Here is a 20,486-nt window from a genome sequence, read left to right on the forward strand (position 1 = left end):
TTTTGTTTTGTTTTGTGTTTGTTTTGTTGGCTTTGTGGAGTTGTTTCGCTTGATGTAAACTCTGCTCAGATGCTTTTGCTACAGAGAAAGGTAGTGATGAAGCATCTGGTTCATATGAAGCATTTTACTGGTGGGTATTACAAGGCCAAATTTGACACCCAAACTGCTCAAGGCCTTATATGCATTTCACACACTACCTGCCTTATAATGCCAGTCAGTTTAGTCTGCTGCCCAAGTCTTGTGGTCCGTTGACAGAGGGAAAACCAAGCTCGTACTTGCCCGATTCCTGGACCTTACATTTAAATGGTTTAGAGCTGATGCTTCCACTCATGCCACTGCCTACCACACAGATGGTTACTGCAGGGAAGCAGCTTCCTATTGGCCAAGACCTATTTGAGATCTATATCCTTGCTTAGAGGTCTTCTCATTGACATTAAGTTATGCTCTTGTTTCAAGCATAAGGCTATAAGTCTTTCAATTAGGCTCAGTCTTTCAATTAGTGCCTTGTAAGTTTGAATTGTGTCTTTCACTACGAATGATTGCATGTGTTTTTAAGGAGTTCTACAAAATAGTTCTATGTCAGCATATAATTGGTATCTTTCTGTAGATAAGATTCAGTACTATTTTGCTAAGACCTCCCATCTGAGAGGAAAATGGAATATTTCTGTGTGAGGAGACTAATTAGAAGAAGCCAGGCCTCATGCCTATCTTGCACTGCTGTGAGGATGTGGAGATGAATTAGAGAACATCCATTCACCATCATGCATATTTCTAGAACAAACAGCTTTGTTGCCTGTGGTCTTTACAAAAGCCCTCTGCCAGAATAAAGTGTGATCTGTGGGAGACTGTTTGTCAGGACAGCAGTCACTAAAAGGCAGGGGTATGTCTCAGTGTCTGTCATTGTCCAAAATTCTCGCTCTCTCGCCTGTCTTCCTGGAGTTTCTTTACTGTTAATGCTGGCTCGGTTTTTCCCTGCTTCTACTTTTATTGACTACCTTTCAATAAAAAAAAAAAAAAAAGTACCAAGATGCTAAGACATGGAGCACCCTGAACTGGATATTGAACAAAATTACAGGCATTCCTTGCCACAAAATCTCTCATTTTAGCCATAGTTTAGTAAAGAGAGCTTAGCATACTAAAATATTAAATGAGAATTAGGTGTCAGCTCTAATGTCAGTCCTTAGGCACTTAGGTAGTGCTATCTGATCCAATGCACTTGTGTAAGTATAATAATTTCTTTTTAAGCTACGTGCTGAGCCAACAAGGCCAGCTTTTGCCCGTACAGAAAGGTCTGCTGTACATAACAGACTTTTATCCTTATTTTTGACTCTCTTTCAGGAGCATTTAATGTGGTCAGACTGCACTAGTCATGCAACACAGGGATAGTGTTGCAGCCAGCAAATCTGGCCATCATTGCCTTAATTTATTAAGGCTAAATGTAAGTGTGAGACATTCTTGGGTCAACAAGTACTGAGAAAGAGACAGTACTTAAAATACAAAAGCAGAGCATTGTGGCATTGTGAACCTATTGCTCTCCAGAATGAAAGCAATCTTAAGTCAATTATTGAATCAGAAGAACTTTGTCTAAGAATATAGAACTATTATTTATTTTAAAAGTGCCAAAGAATGTAGCAATCTGTTATACAAGCACTCCTGATTTTACACACTTTACAATGTAAAAATAATCAGCTCTTCCAAGTGTCTTTCATTTTTCTTCAATTAAGGGTTTAAGTTTAAAGTAAGCAGTCTTGATAAATTAATGGTATGTTTAGCAATCTTAGTAGAATGACTCTTATTATTACTGTAATTTCTTTGAACAAATGTGAATGTTACAAAAGCATGTGTTCAGCATAAGTGACAGTGCCATGATGATATTTCTTTTATATCCTGAAGGTCAGTTAATAGGATCACTACACTGCAAACCAAGCCCTGCTATTTCTCACTGACGGACAGGTTCAACTTCAAACACATGTTATCCTGCATTCAGACTCTAAAAGACATATTACATACATATAGGTTTGGATAAGGAAAACATCCAAATAAAGTATTGTGCAAAGGTACAGCTTTTATTCAGGCTAGTTATTCTAGCATCTCAGTTCCACACTGGTAAAGATTATAAATATGCTGCTAAGAAAGACAAAATCGTCTTTCTTAACCCACTGGGTTACTGCTGAATTAATTTGGCTGGGAGAAAAGGGAGGAAGGGGCATAAAGATGATTTTTTTTAACGTGACTGTTTACAGATTATTCCAGAACCAGGCGTGTTGTGAATTTAAAGCATCATAACCAGTTTGGAACCACCCCCCATATGGGCATACCCATTTCAGAGCAAGTGAGGGTTAGCTTATTTCACTTGCAAAGTTTATCGTATTCATAATAAGGGTTTCCCAGAAGCAGAGCTTTTTCACAAACTGTATTTCAGTCAGTTCCACCATATAGACAGAAATTTGCTTTACATGACTATACAAAAATTTGATTATGTACAATAGATTTTGCTAAAACAGGAAAGCATATTCTAATTCCAACTTCCACAAGCACAGACACAGTATTAGTATGGCTTGGAGCATGTACATGTATGCCTTGTGTCAGAATATTGCACCTGCTGTAATAGGCAATCCCTGTAGCCATTTTTTAAGCCTTAAAACCACAACTAATCTTCAAAGGTGAAATACAAAGAAAAGAAAATTTGTTTTTACACTTCATCACTTCTTTATGTTCCAAAATGACAATATCACTGGTAGAGGAAAAAGTCTGTTTTATGTTTTAAATAGTATTTTTATCATTTCTGAAGTACCACTGCCACATATCCCTTTTGTTGATGCAGTGTTGTAACAAGATCTTTGGAGATTTGTAAGAAGCAGCAGTCTCCATTTTCATTTTAAATGGTCAAATATTTTATATGCATGATAAAAAAAAGAGCAATTAAGAGGAGGAAAAACTGCATTTCAGATTAGACCCTATGGCATCATTACTTTTAGGATTACCCAAGCTGCTGCTGAAATCTTAAGAAAAAAAAAACCTCCCTTCCTATTCAAGTGGTCTGAGTTATGTCCATAATAGCATCTGTGAGAAGATGCACTGGGAATAGGCAAAGCTGCAGCTCAGATTACAGCCTTACCAAGATCTTGCCAGAATCAGGCAGAGAAGACGGTTACCTTGGACTTCTAGTGCAAGAAACAAATAGAATAATGATGGATTATTTTTAGAAAACTATGGAAATACGAACCACAACCTCTGTGTAAAAATTATTGTCAGAATAGGTTCTTGCCTAACTCAATAGGTATTTTTAATCTGTGAGCAAGATCTCTAACTGGAAACAACAACAACAACAAACAAATAGTATTTGGTAAATCTGTATATTAGACAGGGCTTACTTTGAAAATGGAATTTTACTATATTTATCAGAAATAAATATTGGTTTCTGTATTCTTTCTATTCTCAGTTCACTGTTAAGATAGCCCTTTGATCATTTCCTAAGAACATATATATATTTAAAAATAAAAAGACCCATCTCAAAACCTTGAATACTGCCAGCAGGTTTCACTATAATCACTCTTTGAAGCTATAACTGACTGGACGCCAAGTCCAGACTTTGTGAGGGCAATAATGTGGTGCATTTTCTCTTGAGAATAATGGCCAGCTGTACCTATCCCAGAGCGATTCGCCAAGGACTGCAGACCCATGGCCCAAACCCATCCTTTGCCACCCCTTTTGTGTGGTGTAGTGCCAGCACTAAGCAGAACACAAGCACCAAGAGAAAGAAGAAGTCCTTGAGCTCTGCTCTGACACCAGCCAGGTACCAAATGGTAGATGCCAACACATCACTGGTGTTTGCTTAGAATGTGTCCAAAGTTGCCTTATTTTTAGATGCCACTGTGAGTTTTGTAATTTTAAAGCAGCTCTTGGTTTGTCATTCAGGTTTATGCCTCCGCAGTATCAAGAAACACCTTCCTTGTTTTGTGACATTGACATTTCCATATATTGTTGCTTGTCTTATGAATGTGTTAAAAAACTGCTGCTTGGATGGGGTGACTAGACAATAACAGGGGAACATTCTTTAGTTTAAAACTCCTACTCAAGATATATATTCCTGAGATTTCTACTCCTGTCAGTTATAACTAAGCCATTAAGTTAATCATGTTGAATTCAGAAAAAGGTGCTACCCGAAACCTGTCAAGGTAATTATTCATCTTTATCCTCTGAGGTAGGAGTGCTTTGTGTCAAATAAACATTTCTTAAGTGTTCCACCATAACTTTCTCCTCATCTTCCAGATCTGCACCTTCTTTCATCTCCCACCTGAAAGAGAAAGAACTTTTAATTAACGTTATTATGTGTTTTAAACCAGTTTTCAGAAAAGAAAGCTCATACCAAATTTGTTACCAATTCATTGCTGTTGTGTTCCCCCCTCACCACCTCCACTGCATCAGCTAACACCACTGAATCATACAAAACAGCAAATTGTCGTTGTTGTGGCTGTCTGCTTCATCCCCTGGTTAAGGTAAGTGTATAACATCTGGCTATATGGGCCCTTATCACAGTTACGTGTGCAAGTGTCCCAGATGAATGCTATAAAACCAGGTGGCTGGTTTCCTCTTTTTCCTTTTGCTAATGCACTGACGAATCTCTTTAAACCTTGGCAAAAGAAGTGCAACCTTTAATTTGAATTTATGGCCCTCAGAGTCATTCTGAAACACCACTTTACCAGTCAAATAGACTTATTTTAATCAATATGAGTTGTTGCATATTTTTAGGTGGAGGAGTTGTTTGCTTAGAAGGAAGACAACTGAAAATGCTAAATGGAATGTGTTCAAAACAGTTATTGCTGGAGGAATAATACACAGAAATCTAGCAGTCTTTGCTAATGGAAGCTTAACAATAAATCAGCAGATTCCTTTTTAAGATAGTGACTTCATAGTTGTCAGCACATTTCATTGAATCTTAAACATTAGTGTTGGTAAAAATCTTCAATGTCATCCAGTTTGGACATTCTTTAGTGTTCACTTTATAAAAAGTTATTACTAATACATTACATTACCATTTTATCAAAAAGTAGTCTATTTTTAAAGCATTTAAGCAGGTCCAATGAGGATAAGAATGTCTTCTATGCATTTGCTTAACAGTATCCATGAATTAAAGATCTATGAAATGAGCTTGGCACACACCTGGTCTCTCATGGAATTTTGAAATTGTTCCAATCTTACGCTTAAAGTCTGGGGAAAGTGCTGGTTTGTAAAAGACTACTGGACTGTAAACAAGAGGGCCACAGCACTTCTTTGCTATTCTGAATGGGATGAATATTCAGGTGTCTGTGTTTAAACACAGGAAGAGTCAACATGTACTCTTTTAAAATTGGTCCAAAATGGAACATGTTTTTACTAGCATATCTAAAATGTGTGACAATTGTTTTGGCAATAGCAATTGGTACAAATCCAGTTAGCCAGTTCAAGCAATGTGAATGCGAATGACATTACCATCACAAATTACTTTCAAAATACAAGCTTCATCAATTGAACAGCCAACCTGTACGTCTCTGTTATTTCAAGTTATTAGTAATATAGCCCTTAGAGAAAATTTCCAAATATATAGCTGTTGTACATTTTATTTTTCTGTGGCCATATCCTGGAAGATAATATTAAATCAGGATTCCAACAGGGTACTGAAATTATTTGAGCCAATCTATCATATCACCATTTTGTTTACATGCAGCTACAGTCCATATAACCATAATATCAATCAGTGTCTAGATATGTAGTAAAACAAACTTTCATTATATTCTTCATATTTAAAAGAAAAATGTGTTTAGAATAAGATGGCAACACCTTTGTAAACCTTAGGGTAGAAATGGAAGTTTTCAGGCCATTACCACTAGTGTACTCAGAATTAAACATTTGAAATATTTTTGCAAAAAAACTGAAACACCAAACAGTGCTGATGACATATTGTATGCACCTGAAGAGAATTGTTAAAACCTTTCTTCTGCATGCTGTTCCTCTCCATATTCCGTAAAGCTGAACAAGGGAAGAGAAGCTAGCAGAATATTTTTCAGACAAATGCAGCAAAACACTTCAGCACAGATAAATAACAGGAATCACTGAAGCTGGTCCCCTAGACCGTAGATCATGAGGTCAAAAAGGATGCCTAGCCTTGGGAGGGCTTCTGTTTCCCCTCATAAATGAGGCAAGAGAGGAAGTCTTGGCTTGTGCATCCTTAAGCTAACAGAGGGCAAGAGAATTCAGTACCCTAGGAACGTTCAGCTATTCCAGCTCAGCTTTCCTTTGTAAGGTATCAATAAAATAGCAAATGCTATCCTTGCTCATAATTAACATCAATACATCCATTTAGATAAACAGGCATACAGGAATATGTTCCATGATATGTTTGTCTCTCCACTATACTGAGTTATAAAAGCTAAAGAATCATTAAATTTTTTTGCAAAGATGCAGAGAAAAATATTTTTTTCAGGGATCTTTTAAAAACTATGTACGACATTTTAGCAGGGCTAGATTTAAGACATAATGATACAATTACATATTGTAAAATATATGTACATATATTTTGTGAATTGTACTTATAATCCCATGGAGTCACTTAAAAAAAAATAAAAAAATAGTGACTACATACTATTCTTAGATGCCTGTTACAGACCAAAGGGAAATATATGCAGTTGATAGCAAAGAAGAAACATTCTAAATCAGAAATAAAACATACACAGTCATATCTCTACAGGGATAGCCAGAAGTGGCACAGATTTTACCTGCTGAAGATTGCCACTTTTAAAGAAGTTTTATTAAGAAGTTTCCTTTTCATTGATAGATCTCCTTTTCATTGAGAAGTTTACTTTAATAGATACTTTTTGACTAGTTACTGTTAATTGCAGTTCATTATTTATAGCAAGTGTGTAAAGATTTGAGTGAAAATTATGCAAAAAAATAACAGGGAAGAGTAAATATTAACAAAGTTGATATGAAATGTAAGAATGCTATGAAATTCAGATGTATTTTGAACTTGAAAAATCACTGTACTGCTACTATTTAAGAGACTAACCACGTCCTTTTTAAAGCTTATACAAAACAATGTATAAAAAGTGAAGAGTTTACAAAAAGGGTCACCATAATATAAACATTCTATAGTGGTATCTTGTGTGCTTATGTAGTATTTTGACATCTGTTGCATTTCTTAATAACTGCAGCTCTTAATAAGGACTTGATAAACCTTACAACATACTTCATGTAATGGAAGGGAAAAAAAATAGAAAGCACAGCCACTGGAATTAAAATACATGCTTGCCATACTGGCACCATTGTTATCTCCTATGGTAAAGCTGATATCTCAGGTCCACTTGTAGGGAAGCTGGTAAATGACGAAACATTAACTGTACAGCTGTCCATTAGATAGCTTTAAATATGCATTTTGTACTGAAGAATAATAGCCATATTTAATAATTGCTATGTATCAAAAATAGATGGAATAATTCACATCCAATCTAAAGTAGACACAGACAGTGCCATTCAGACAGCATCACAGAGTCACAGAATCACAGAACTGTAGGGGTTGGAAGGGACCTCGAAAGATCATCGGGTCCAACCCTCCTGCCAAAGCAGATTCCTCAGAGCAGGCTGCCCAGGTAGGTGTCCAGACGGGCCTTGAATATCTCCAGAGAAGGAGACTCCACAACCTCCCTGCGCAGCCTGTTCCAATGCTCCATCACCCTCGCCACGAAGAAGTTCTTTCGCATGTCAGTGCGCAACTTCCTGTGTTCTAACTTGCAGCCATTGCCCCTTGTCCTATCCCCACAAACCACTGAGAAGAGGTTGGCTTCTGTCCCCCACCCCTCAGATATTTATATACGCTGAGGAGATCCCCTCAGGGATCATAACATGGGTAAATATTCAGGCTTAGAGTACCACAAGCTCTTAAGTTTCTCTATATTTTGTTGAATTACCACTGGAAAGCTTTACAGTTACACTATTTTTGAGAAGAATTTTGATAAAAAGTCAGTAAAAGCAGAAAAGGCCTCTTTTTGCCAAGTGCTGTGCAAGAAAATAAGTCAAGGGTGGGAAAAGAATAAAAAGATATGCTTAAACTTAAATCCCATTCCTTCTCATGTTTATGTGATTTAAGAGTTGTTTCATGTAATGTTCACGAAAATATTTGCCACATATTCATCTTCATTTTCTTCAGTAAGCTGTTTTGCTGTAATTTTCAAACTTCTGTCTGAATGAATTTATTTATAAATAACACTATAAACTGAACGAGGCAAAAGAAAGCCATAATTTGTGCATAAACAACTAATCAATACAATTTTGTGAAACTGAAATGAAATTCATCCCATTGTTTCATAGGTGCAGATTTTCTGCAGGGGACTTATCCCTCATATGGGCTGCCAGCTGTGGCACATTCTCTCATCGTGCGATGCGCTTGCAGCTGTGCAGCCCTCCCAGCTCTGTTGGCCCCGGTGTCCCTCTTTGTTTAAAGAACATTTTTCATGAGCAAGTACTTCCCTTTTAAACTTGAGTGGAAGTGAAATGATTAGTTGTACTTTCTCCAAAAGAAGTCCTCGTATTTGTCCCTATGTTTGCTCGTTGTAGAATATAATTATGAAAAATTTCATTAGCTGCTTGATGAAAATAAGATGACCATTTTTTTTTGCTGGCCGTCAACAGAGAAAGAGGCAAGCAACAAAGGAAGCATGAAGCAGAGGCAGGTGTTTTGGTGTTTAATTTTTGCCTTTTGCAACCTCCACACTACTTGTAAAACACCAGCACACATCCTGTTCTCAGAATTATGCACGAGCTTCATGAATTTTGGTGAGATTTCAGTCACCTTTGGATGAAACAACCATTATCTCTGTGCTAGAGTATACCCATACATTTGCACCTGAGATGGGAGTCTGGTAGTTTTGGATAGTTCTTGATACTTTTGAATGACAATTCTATACATTTAAATTTATATGCTTTTTGTTTTAACTAAAAAAAAAAAAAAAAAAAAGTTTACCTTTAAATAGATTGGAATAATGTCAATAAAGTCAGCACCATTCCCTATGATGAGCTGCAAAGGGTAGAGAAATCCCACTCTTGAAGAAAGAAACATTATCTCTGCTCATGGAGCATTTTAATGAATTATATTTTTGCTTCCCTCAGTTTGTAAAAGACAGTTGTGGAGTATGGTCCTGCAGGCAGTGAAACAATTGTTTTATCAATGTCTATCCTGTTATATTGCATTGTGAGATGAGGAATCTCAGCAGCTGGTATCTTTGTTTTTGCCACTTTTTAGGTATTAGACAAATATACATCACTGTAGCTTTCACTTCCTATTTCAGCTGAAAACACACCTCTTATATCATGAGAAATCATAGCCCATGAAATGCATTTTATGTCTATGTTAGAAAGACATATAAACCCAATGTTTGTCCTTAATCTCAAGTCTTGAGAAATCTTCCAGCTTCTATGTCAGACAATGTTTTACATGTATTTTTCTATTTCTACTTTAATCAGATTGCATTTGGTGAAAATCTTTTTAAGGCTGTAATAACAAACTCCTTAAATTTTAACAGTTCAAAGGGCGTCTGCTTTGCTTCAGTTATTTGTGTAGTAATTGAATACTTCTATTAAACATGTACTTCCCTGAAGGACAATAAAAATACAGGAAGGAGGACAGCCATCATCATACACAGCTACTATACTATTGAACAAGACCCAGAGCAACAATGCTGTGAATGTGAGGATTTTAGTAGTGATATTCACACTGAAATCACACTGACTGGGACAAGGTCTCTGTGTCTACCTAACGCAAATAAGTTCCTGTCTTTCTTAATCTGAAATAAACAATATACATCTGTAGAGGAAACTTACCCTGCTTTCATGAAAATGTATGTGAAAATAATTGTCCTCCACCATATTCATAATTAAATCAAACCTGAAAATTTCAGTACAAACCATTCTATGATTCTCTGATTCTCTGAAATAGAAACTTCACAAGTGTTGGAATAAAATGATGAAAGATCATTTTTCAAGGCAAGAACACAGCTACAAAGAATGTTGTCTAGGACAGGAGAAGGCACACAGCAAAAATTTTCAGCTTTTCAGTTTTCCTGCTGAAATTGGAAAGAAGAGGCAGTGTTTAGCCAACCTTCCTGTTAATGTTGGTTGCTGTCTCTTATCTTTGAAAGATGGTGAATCAAGCCTCACAGACACCAAGCATGAGTTGCAGAGAGAGGGAACATATTGCAACAGGATTCAGCTTTCTCTTATGTCTTTTTTTAATTTAACCTTTTTCTTTCAAATTCGTAGCACAGTAGAAAGCATGGTTATGTATAATACCTAAAATAAGAAAGGGAGAAGAGAAATCATACATTTCTAATAGTTTTCTTCCACACTGCTTCAGTCCACAAATACTCCTCTTGGACTAAGGCACCTGAATTCCCATAATGCTTGTTTTGTCCTGGACCTTGGCCAGCTGGCTTTCCATAACTTTGCTCTGAGTCATGGAATACGTGCCTTCTGAAAGAGGGACTTGCTACTGCATTTAAGTGCATTTGGGAGTGAATTAGATTCTGTAATAGCATGAAGAATAAAAGAAATATACATAGGTCAGCAGGATTGTAGAACTATAATGCTTTTGAGTGATGAAGTGCATGTGAGCACATTCCCATGTTGGCAAGGTTAGGGAGGGTGCTTGGCACTCTCATTTGTTTAATAATAAATTATACTTGTCCTAATTGGTGAAAAATTGGCTGAAAGCTTTTTTAAGACAGGGCAGGTTTTAGATGACGTGTTCATTGTCAAATATTTTAATTAAGAGCTATATAAATTTAAATCCAACATGGACACATTTGGTTTCAACATTTTATAAGTACATGATGTAGGTTTTTATACAAATTTATATCTGAATTTGGAATGTGTTTTTGATTTCCCCAAATTTTCAAATATTTTTTAACCTGAACTGCTATTTTCATCTTTTCCAGTAACCAAATATGTATAAAATGTTTTTATTCAAAAGAAAGCATTTTGATTTTTTGCTGTTGCATTTTGCTAAGTTAAAAACACAATGAAAGAAACTTCTTCAAGTCCTAAGCAAAGTTATTTATCCACAAAGGATATTTATCCACAAAGGATAAATTCCTATAATGACATTCACAGAAATAATGGTGGTATGATCACATATGCTTATCGCCTACAGGTTGTATCCTCTCCTTATTCTTTTATTTCTACTTTAGACCATCCCAAGAAACTCTAGTGCATGTATTGAGTAGCGTATATGACTCTCTGAATTAAGTAAGAACATTTGTGTCTTTGATTGTGCAAATGCACACAAAATATCAAACACGTGTACATACATATACTCACGTGAGAATGATGTGTAAGCATAGCAGACTAATGACGCAGACATTCAAAACGGCAGATTTTATGGAAGAATGGGATCAATAACACTATGGATAAGCTAAGTGCTAGAATGTGAATATTTGAAGGATTTTGCATTTTGTATAATCTTTGTAACTTGGTAATTATTTTTCAAGGAAATCAAGAGGCACAAGTCCACCAAAGGAAGTATGTTATGATCACAGCGCTGGCAACATTTCCATTAAGTAAATATAAGGTTTACCTGCATATAATTACACGGTAGAGCTTGGGAACCAAAGCGCACATAGTGCGCTTTGTGACCTGGTTTAGTGGTAGACTTGGCAGTGCTAGGTAAAAGGCTGGACTAGATGATGTTAGAGGTCTTTTCCAACCTATGTGATTCTATGGTTCTGTGATCTACTACAAATATTCTGCTCTTCAAATCATGCACTTTTTGTTCCCTCTCTTCACCCCTCCCCATTTTATTTCAATTTACAGAGGCTTTCCATAATGAATGTTGAAAACCCAATGTAAATACTTGAGAGGATTAAGATTTCAAGTGTGGTTACTGTGGCATATGTATGTTCCATAAATACAAACACAAGATATATCTGATGAGAAATTATATTTGATAATTTGACAGGTTTGTGGCATAGGAATTAAAAAGAATAAAAATCATATTTTGACAACAAAAAACTTCCTGCCATTATTAAGAAGGGGCTATTAAGATAGCATAAAAAGATGAATATTTTGAAAACATGGATTATCATGGGAGTAATATAATCCCCTACTTTTCTTAAGACATTGAATTAAATAATATTAATTTCCTCTCTTTTTAAAATAATTCCATTCAGTTCATAACTTGCAGAAAAAATGTGCAATATAAGCAGAACACTTAGGGGAGCCAGGAAGCTGACTTGTACTGGTACCAAAAGGTTTTATTCAAATTTAAGCAAATGTTATGTCCTTTCACACTTGTAGCAAAGAAAAATCACTCCTGCCTGGCTCCTGGCCAGAACACCCCAGTCTCCCATGAGGACCAGGCCTGCCCCATCCTGGTACCTGGTGCTCATCTAGAGCAGGGTCACCGGGAGCAGGTTGCTCAGGGCCATGTCCCACAGGGATCAGAGCATCTCCAAGGACAGAGACTCCACAACTTCTCTGGGCAATGTGGTCTAGACTTTGACCACCTTTTGAGTGAAAAAAAAGTGGTTTTCTTATGCTTACACAATTTCCTGTAAGTGCCTGTTGCCTTTGGTCCTCTGACTGGGAACCACTGAGAAGAGACCTTCACCTCAGCTCCCCCCATCAGGGGAGATGTATCCACTTACACACATGAGCAAGACCCCCCTGAGCCTTCTCTTCTCCAGGATGAGTAGTCCTACCTCTCTCAGCTTCTCCTCATTTCATCGTATTTCCCCATACCGTGTGGAACTACCCCAGATGGCACACAAACACCACATCTCCTTCACACCTATAGGAATCCTAGCAGGCAGCCTTACCAAAGGAAACATTAGCCCCGTCATTAGTGCTGTCCCATATGGCACAGTTGTCCCCCCTCAAGCATGCTGCAGCTGCATCTAGCGCTGACTAGTATGCGTTCATGTAACTAAAGATGGTATCATATGATATTTCTACATGGAATGAAAAAGCGTTGTAGATAAATGCCAGAGACAGCACTGAATGAGCTGGAAAGAGCATAGTTATGTTTGTGTGGTACTGGCCCAAGCTCAGAAGGCCATACCTGCAGCTAGGAGGGCAGACTTTAAATCATTCAGAGGGCCTTAATTTTCACATTTTTACACATTCTAAATCTTCAGCTTGCAGTTTGAGTTATGTTTGGATATAGTACATTTATATGCTATCTTAAAAGTATAGAGTGCCTTATGGAAAATGCTGACAAAAATCCAATAAAGAATATCACAAGATGGTACACAAGCAAAGGCATGTTACAGGGAATGTAATCCCAATACCTTATACAAGTAAGATAGTTATCTTCCACTAGTAGTAAAAAGATAAAAGATACCCATACATGTTTCAATATACACTAGAATGCACTTTTTTTTTTTTTTTTTTTTTTTTTTTAGTCCTTCCAGAAAATTATCTACCAGGACTATCTGTTTATGTTTAGTTCTCTCCATCTTTTTAGGCTGGACCCCTTGGGAACATGTAGTCAGTGAAGAGAGTTTCTCCAGCGTGGTGGCACAGCAGGTGGGGGGGTTCTTTGGGTGTCCCGTCCTTCTGCCCAGCTCACAGATTAGGTATGGGACAATTCCCTCAATCAGACAGCAGCAGTCACTGTTCTGCTGTTTTAGCATGGATCTTGGTCAAATGCTTTTACTAGTGAACAAAAGTTCCCTTCTGCTCCCAAGGATTTGGATCGGCCCATAAGAATAGCATCACTTCTCTGAAGTAGCTTGTACCCCAAGGAAAGGAAGCAAGTTTCCTTCGCTTTATTTTATCCATGCAAACCTGTCCTTGCATAGAAAAATCAGTGATTATAGCTTTTGTAATAGCCTTTTGTGATAGCTGAAATACTGGAGTAAATGCGCCCAAATCAAATATCTCTAGTGTACATCAGTGCTTCATTTCCCTGTCTGAAACTGGCAGGGCAAATATGGTCCTCCAATAAAGGACAGCATGTGACTATTGCCTGTATTTCTTTTCCTATAGAAAATAGATGTCTAATATAATAAAATCTATGATTTCTTTTCCAGGTCTGTAGTACTTTTTTTTTTTTTTTTTTTTTCCTTTTTTTTTGAAAGGCAACTGTATGGAAACTGCAATAAAGGACATGATCATTAAGGGCTAATACTGAGTCAGAATGAATTCTTTAATGTTAGAGATTGAGATATGCCAAAAATAAAACAAAATAGGAGATGGAAAGGCCAGAATAAATTGGCTGGTTTCCATTGTTAGATACAGAAAAAATTGAATTCAACAAGCCCGGAAGCCTAGCAGCTGCTTCTTATTTTATTTTCAAAACTTAGTAACTGCTTGTACAACCTTTTCTCATGCTCCCTGAGGACTACCAGGGCTAGACTGAAAAAGCAACAACCAATACATGCAGAGATACCACCTCAAAGAAGAATAACATAATCCACAGATATAAATATACATAACATAACAAATCAATTACAGACTAGGAAACAGGTGAATAAACAAATGCAGACAAGGAAATAAAGTTAGATAAACAGGATCTCTGTCCACAGTATGCTTCATTCTTAGCAGTTTGGCTCCTCTTTCAGTAGTATTGCAGCCCTTTACAGAAAGGTTCATACTAAATAAAGAGAGAAAGAAATAAAGACAGACAGACTTTGTTTTTTCATGTTTGGAACTGAAAATATTTTCTTCAGTTCACTCCATGTGTCATACAAAATAATATTGCTTTTATCAGGGTAACTAATATTTACATCCAGAAATGGGAAAATCATATCTGGAAAACACTGCCACAATGCTAAGAGAAAGGTGAGGGAAAAGAGGACTGAAAATTATGGAAATCTTGCAGACCAACATCTTGAAACCCAAGCAAGAGAGAAAACTAGAAGAAATTCCCTAATTGTATTCCTGAAAAAGGCAAACTGTGTCCTCTATTCTCTGCTTATCTCAGGTCCACTGACGTATACAGGCTGTTGTTAAATGGGAAAAGATGAATAAACAGCGACAAATTTCACGTGGTTTTGCTCCATTACAAAGACTGGTGACTCTGCAGAACAGCATGCCAACCTCTCAAACATGAAACTGATCTTGAGGAAAGTATCTATAGAAAGTTATTTCATAAAGCTATGTATTAAATATATTTTAAACTCTCATGTAGATTAATTGATTTACTCAATATGCATGCACCTGGAAATATTTTAATTGTAAATAGCATTTACTACATTTCAATACACATCTTTAGAATACTAGCTAAATAGGGGGTTGATTAAACTGTAATACTACATACTGAAATGTCTTAATAGACCTCATATTTACGGTAGCTTTCTTCTACTCCTCCATTCTTTGGAAAGTCAAATGCTACTGTGCAAATATTGTTTTAAAGATTATGAGGCTCTAGTTTTCAAATTCATCCAGTACAATAATTTAAATTATAATGTTGGTTTTATTAATGCAAGCAGTGATTGAAGGATTTTGCTGTACTTAGCATAAATAGTAAAGGAATTGGTCTACTACATTATTTCTCATTACTCTGTTAGAGTTGGAGTACCCAAAACCTTGTGATACAAAGACAAAAAACAAGAAACAAGAAACAAAAAAAACAACCCACACAACTACACATGAATATAGTATGATGAAACTTAGCTGATCTGAACATAATGTATCTAATATTGATTTTGTACTCAATTTTGTACTTGCTCCAGTGAACATTTAATTAATTTCCTATCAGGCTAGTGAGAAGAATATTTGGCTCGCCAAACTTTCTCCTGGCTGTCATTGTTTTCTAAGGTACATAAGCTAAGGGACATATTATTTGACAGATAAAGCAGAAAGGCAGTTTTACATCTGATTGACTAACTAAAAAGCAGTGGAAGTCAAAAAGCAAGGGGGAAATGGATGAAGAAAAGGATATGCAGGAAAGCAATACTACCATGCAAAGTCTTGCTTTAGACATGCAGATTTTAACTGAATTGCACAGGTATGTTTACAATTTTTGCCAACCCAGAAAACAGATTTGGTAGATATTTTTTACACGTGTGCCATCATTTAAAGGGAAAACACATTTAACATCTAGAAATCAAGAAAATATCTCTCCTGCATCCTGAGTGTAGTGGTTTGGCCATTGCAACCCATGAGAAAGGCAAACAGAGCTCACACCCCCACCCTGCTTCCTTGGTCAGAGATGTGGAGAGAACAAGGGAAAGATGCGCAGCACTCTGTTGGGCTGCAACACTGTGATTCTATGAGGATTTTATTAATTCCTTAGCAGAAGAGAAAGGAACTGACACCGTGGGACAGTCTGTATCTTTCTAATTCAAATCACTTGCAGGAGACATGAGAGAGTGACAGAGGAGGGGTGTGTTGTGTGCTGGTGAAATCCCCAACTGCCAGGCTCCTGGCTTTGTGTGTGTGCAGGATGAACTCCAAAACGTTTGTATTTCATCTTGATGCAGGATGGGAACAGGTTTGAAATCTCTGACATAAATACCATTTCCTCTCCTTTATTGACTAAGTATACTGAAATCAAGCCAATAAAATCTATATATGATCTAAATAACGCGCTTCCATATAGGAAGGTCTGGAAGATCTCCAAAAGACAGATACAGGTGGAGCCTACAGTCTCTGGCAAAATGCCTATAAATTAATGCCATTTTCAGCATCTGAAGCAGGATTTTGTAGCCTATTAACTTCTCTGCAGCTGCTTACACATTTCACAGAACATGATGCTAAGCAATAGCATTTGATCTACCCTGATTAGGATGGATTTGAGATAGTGAAGAGTTAAAAAATATAATAATTTATTACTGTATTTGAGCTCCTGGTTTTTATTTCTAAAAGTCAGTTTTTATTTCTAAAAGTCAGAAATCAGCACAAAGTTCAGTGCTTTCAGAAAAAAAAGAACAATTCCTGCATAAAGAGCTGCCAAAGAAATAAAGAAATGATGGATATTACAATAAATGAGACCGTGAAGCCAAAGTCAGTGCAATGTTTCTCTCCTTTTTGAAATTCTAATTTTCTCCATATTTCTGCTCAAGGCAAACAGCATTCTCACTACATATTTGTGGAGCATCATGTGAACTTTATTCTAGGATAAAATATTGAAAGAATAAGTAGTTGAAAATACATTGAAATAGTTTTAATTATTCAGTATTTTTAATAAGAATGATAGATTTAGAAACTACAAGGAGCCTTATGATCATAAAAATGTAGTGTCTGCTGCAACTGGCACTTGCAAGTTCTATTTCATGCCAAGCAGCAATTTTTATGTTTCTGAAGAATCTGGAGCAGCCATAGACATGGCTGAAACCATGCTTTGAAGGTAGAAGTGGGCACCATGTAAATGTATGCTTTATCTGTCTACTTACAACACATTAAAATCATGACTAAGACATTTTAAATCATGACTAAGTCATTTCAGAGGCTGAGATTAAGTGCTTACAGCCTACGTAAAATTTTTATGAGCATAAGAACCTTTTGATAGGTCAAGCACAAAACTACATTGTTGGCTCATTGTTATATTACACTCATTCTCATCTCAGTTGAATAAGTGCCAACACACCAGTCTTTTACCTTACTGCTAACCTTTTAACATCCCTATACTGCTTCTCAGCTGCAGTATGTTTAAAACCCAACTGCAGTACTGCAAAACACAGACAAATATACTCTTTTGTCAAAAAGACTGACCTCTCCCTTAAAAAAAAAAAAAAAAAAGAATACAAAGGACAAAGGGTACTTGTCCACCTTGACTTTTATTTTCTCCGTAAGGATACACACCCTAAAATCCACATAGAAAATTTATTAGAAGACCAGCAGAGACAGGCATCATGGAAGATGAACTTTTGCAAAGGAGGAGTTTGTATTAACTCCTGGCTAATGCTGCAACACAGAAACCCACATGCAGATCAACATAGAGTCCAATTTGCTGGGTGTGGGCGACTATTTCAAGTACTTATCATTACACATTTACCCTTCTTTTAGTCTTTTCTGAGTTAAATTCTAAATCTTTGCTCTAAGCAGGCATGGCTACCTCACACAAGACAAAGATCTACAAGACAAAGGAGACCAAATCAGGGAATAATCAGGGAGTTAGAATTGTTGATGCATGTTACATTATATTCGAGTATTTTCTCCCTGTAGTACTCACCCAGTAAATAAATACAAAGATCTGTATCTCAGGAGGGCCACAGTGAAATGCAGCCCTCCTGGAGCATTCTAGCAGAAGAGATTTGACTGATTTGCAGACAGGTATTGCAGTCCTGAGAAACAATATGTAAAATTCCTGTTCTCTGCTTTCTTTACATAAGTTTAGAGTGCTTCTCTGCACTCTAATATTAGCTTATCTATTCTGTACTAAAATCTCAGCTCAGTTTTCTTAATTAAAACATATCTAAACACGTATCAAAAAACAACAACAACAAAAAAAAAAAAAAAAAAAAAAAAAAAAAACCGCAACACAAAAACTATGTAACAACAGCGTATTAGACATGCTGGAGCTAATGTGTCTGAACAATGAATTGGAAGACTCAGCACCTGACTGAGACAGTGGTCTTCATTTAGGTTGTGTAATAAAGCACACAATTAAAAATCCCTCCCCATCTTTTCCATCTTTTTTTTTTTTTTTCCCCCTTTTAACTGTTAGTTCTATAACCTCCTAATTTTCCTAAATTTGCTGAGTCTCTCTCTTTCTTTATGTTGTGTTAGTGAAGCAGATTGCTGATAGCACTATACCTAGTGCAACACGTCTTCTGCAGTAATTTTGCAGGTAATTTCCTCAAACACAAAAGAGACAACATGTATAGGACAAAGCTAGTCTGTAATTTACTTCTGGATAACAAATTATCAATTTAGTCACTTCTTTAACAAATTGAAAATAATTTTCATCTCTTAGATTGATTTTTAACTGTGCTATTACAATATTATCCAATACTACTAGTATCATGCATATTTAATTTTATTTCAGAGATAAAACATTTTGTGTTAGGAAGAGGAGGATAAACTGACACAAAATGAAACAATTCTTCACGATAAAAATAACCAGCATGAAAACACAGTTGCGAGGAAGGTAAATTATAAAGTATGCATTTATCCAATCATTTTAAATACCATAATTACACTGACTGCTCATCAAAAGACTTTTAAGACTCATTAAAATTATAAAACATTTCTAATTAAATCCATATTTAAATGAAGTTTCTATAACGAATCTACATGGTACTTTAAATCCAACAAAAAGTTCTGGTGAAAAAAATCCAATTAATTGAAGTTTTTGTAAGAATTCAAACTTAATGACAGGGCCCCAGCAGTTGCCTTTAAGTTAAAACTGAAGTTTGCTGTGCTGTGTCCATCTCTAGCCCAAACTTGTCCAAAAATAATCAAGCCTCATGAAATTTCACATGTCAAATATTATTATAGTACACTTTTTATTTTTTTTTTCTGGGAAGTGTAACTTTCCAATTTAACAACTAATGCAAGTAGGTTTTAAGGTTTACATTACCTTATACATTATTAAAGTGACTCTATTAGAAGGCAAAGAGCAACTGCGTTCTTATTACTCAAAACCAGTCTGAAGCACAAGCATCTGCTCACACATACTCTAGCCTCTATGATTTCAGCTGCCAATGGTGGAGCCTGTTGGCCAGCCAAGGACAGGGCACTGGAATAGACCATCAGTACTCGGGCAGAGGCTTCTCCAGGTCCCCTTCTTTCAGGTCACGTCTTTGAGGATTTACATCATACTCCCACTTTTGATTGTGAACGGCTTTACTACTTCTTAGTTTTATCAACAGCGTTGCTCTTTCTCAGCTTTACGGATAGTATCATACGTTTTGATCCTGTCAGTGGCATCTTTCCAGTGTGAGACTAATTGTCTGCTAAAGCACTTTACTGTCTTACATTAAGGACCAGACAGGTGGATTTTTGCAAGACCCCAGCCTTCAGCTAGGACTAGTAGGTTAAAACTGTTCCAGACCACATTCAATCCTTCCTTCTCAGAGAATTAACATATTCATTGCTATTCACTGTCCACCAATCCCAACAAAAGCAGGGCAAAAAAAGATGGCATTGAAACCTAAGCTGAGACTTTTTCAAAGTTACTTTGATGTTCAAAAATGACTACTTTTAAAGGTTGTTAAACATGCAAATAGTATTGGTGACTTCAAAAACTCAAAAAATCAAGTACACTTTGATTACATACTAGTAGTTGGTTGAATATATCTCTACAATCTGTTGGTCTAGATATTCAGTTATGTTTTGTTGATACTGGTATTTATTAAGGAAAAAATAGAGTTGAAATTACAGTTTTAAATCCACAAAGGCTATGTTTTTATTATAAGTGTCTATGTTCAAAGAAAAATGGGAGGTCAATAACTACAAAGGAATAAAGTTATTTTTTAACATAATCAGGAGTAACTAAATAAGACAATAGCACATAAAAATGGCCATATGTAAAAATATACATATGTAAAAATATACATATGTATATAAGTAAG

At 36.2% G+C, this 20,486-nt stretch overlaps 1 protein-coding gene across 5 annotated transcripts in view; it reads right to left on the reverse strand.

Annotated features, from left to right (window-relative positions):
- KIAA0825 (KIAA0825 ortholog) overlaps positions 1 to 20,486 on the reverse strand; it is a 256,596-nt gene continuing 236,110 nt past the window's right edge. For all 5 annotated transcript variants that reach the window (XM_032205814.1, XM_032205813.1, XM_032205811.1 and 2 more), the window contains one exon: positions 1 to 4,297. In XM_032205814.1, coding sequence (XP_032061705.1) covers positions 4,183 to 4,297 — 115 coding nt within the window. In that variant the 3' untranslated portion in view covers positions 1 to 4,182. The remainder of the gene's footprint in view (positions 4,298 to 20,486) is intronic.

The sequence above is a fragment of the Aythya fuligula genome, chromosome Z, assembly GCF_009819795.1.
Source record: "Aythya fuligula isolate bAytFul2 chromosome Z, bAytFul2.pri, whole genome shotgun sequence".
Taxonomy (NCBI): domain Eukaryota; kingdom Metazoa; phylum Chordata; class Aves; order Anseriformes; family Anatidae; genus Aythya; species Aythya fuligula.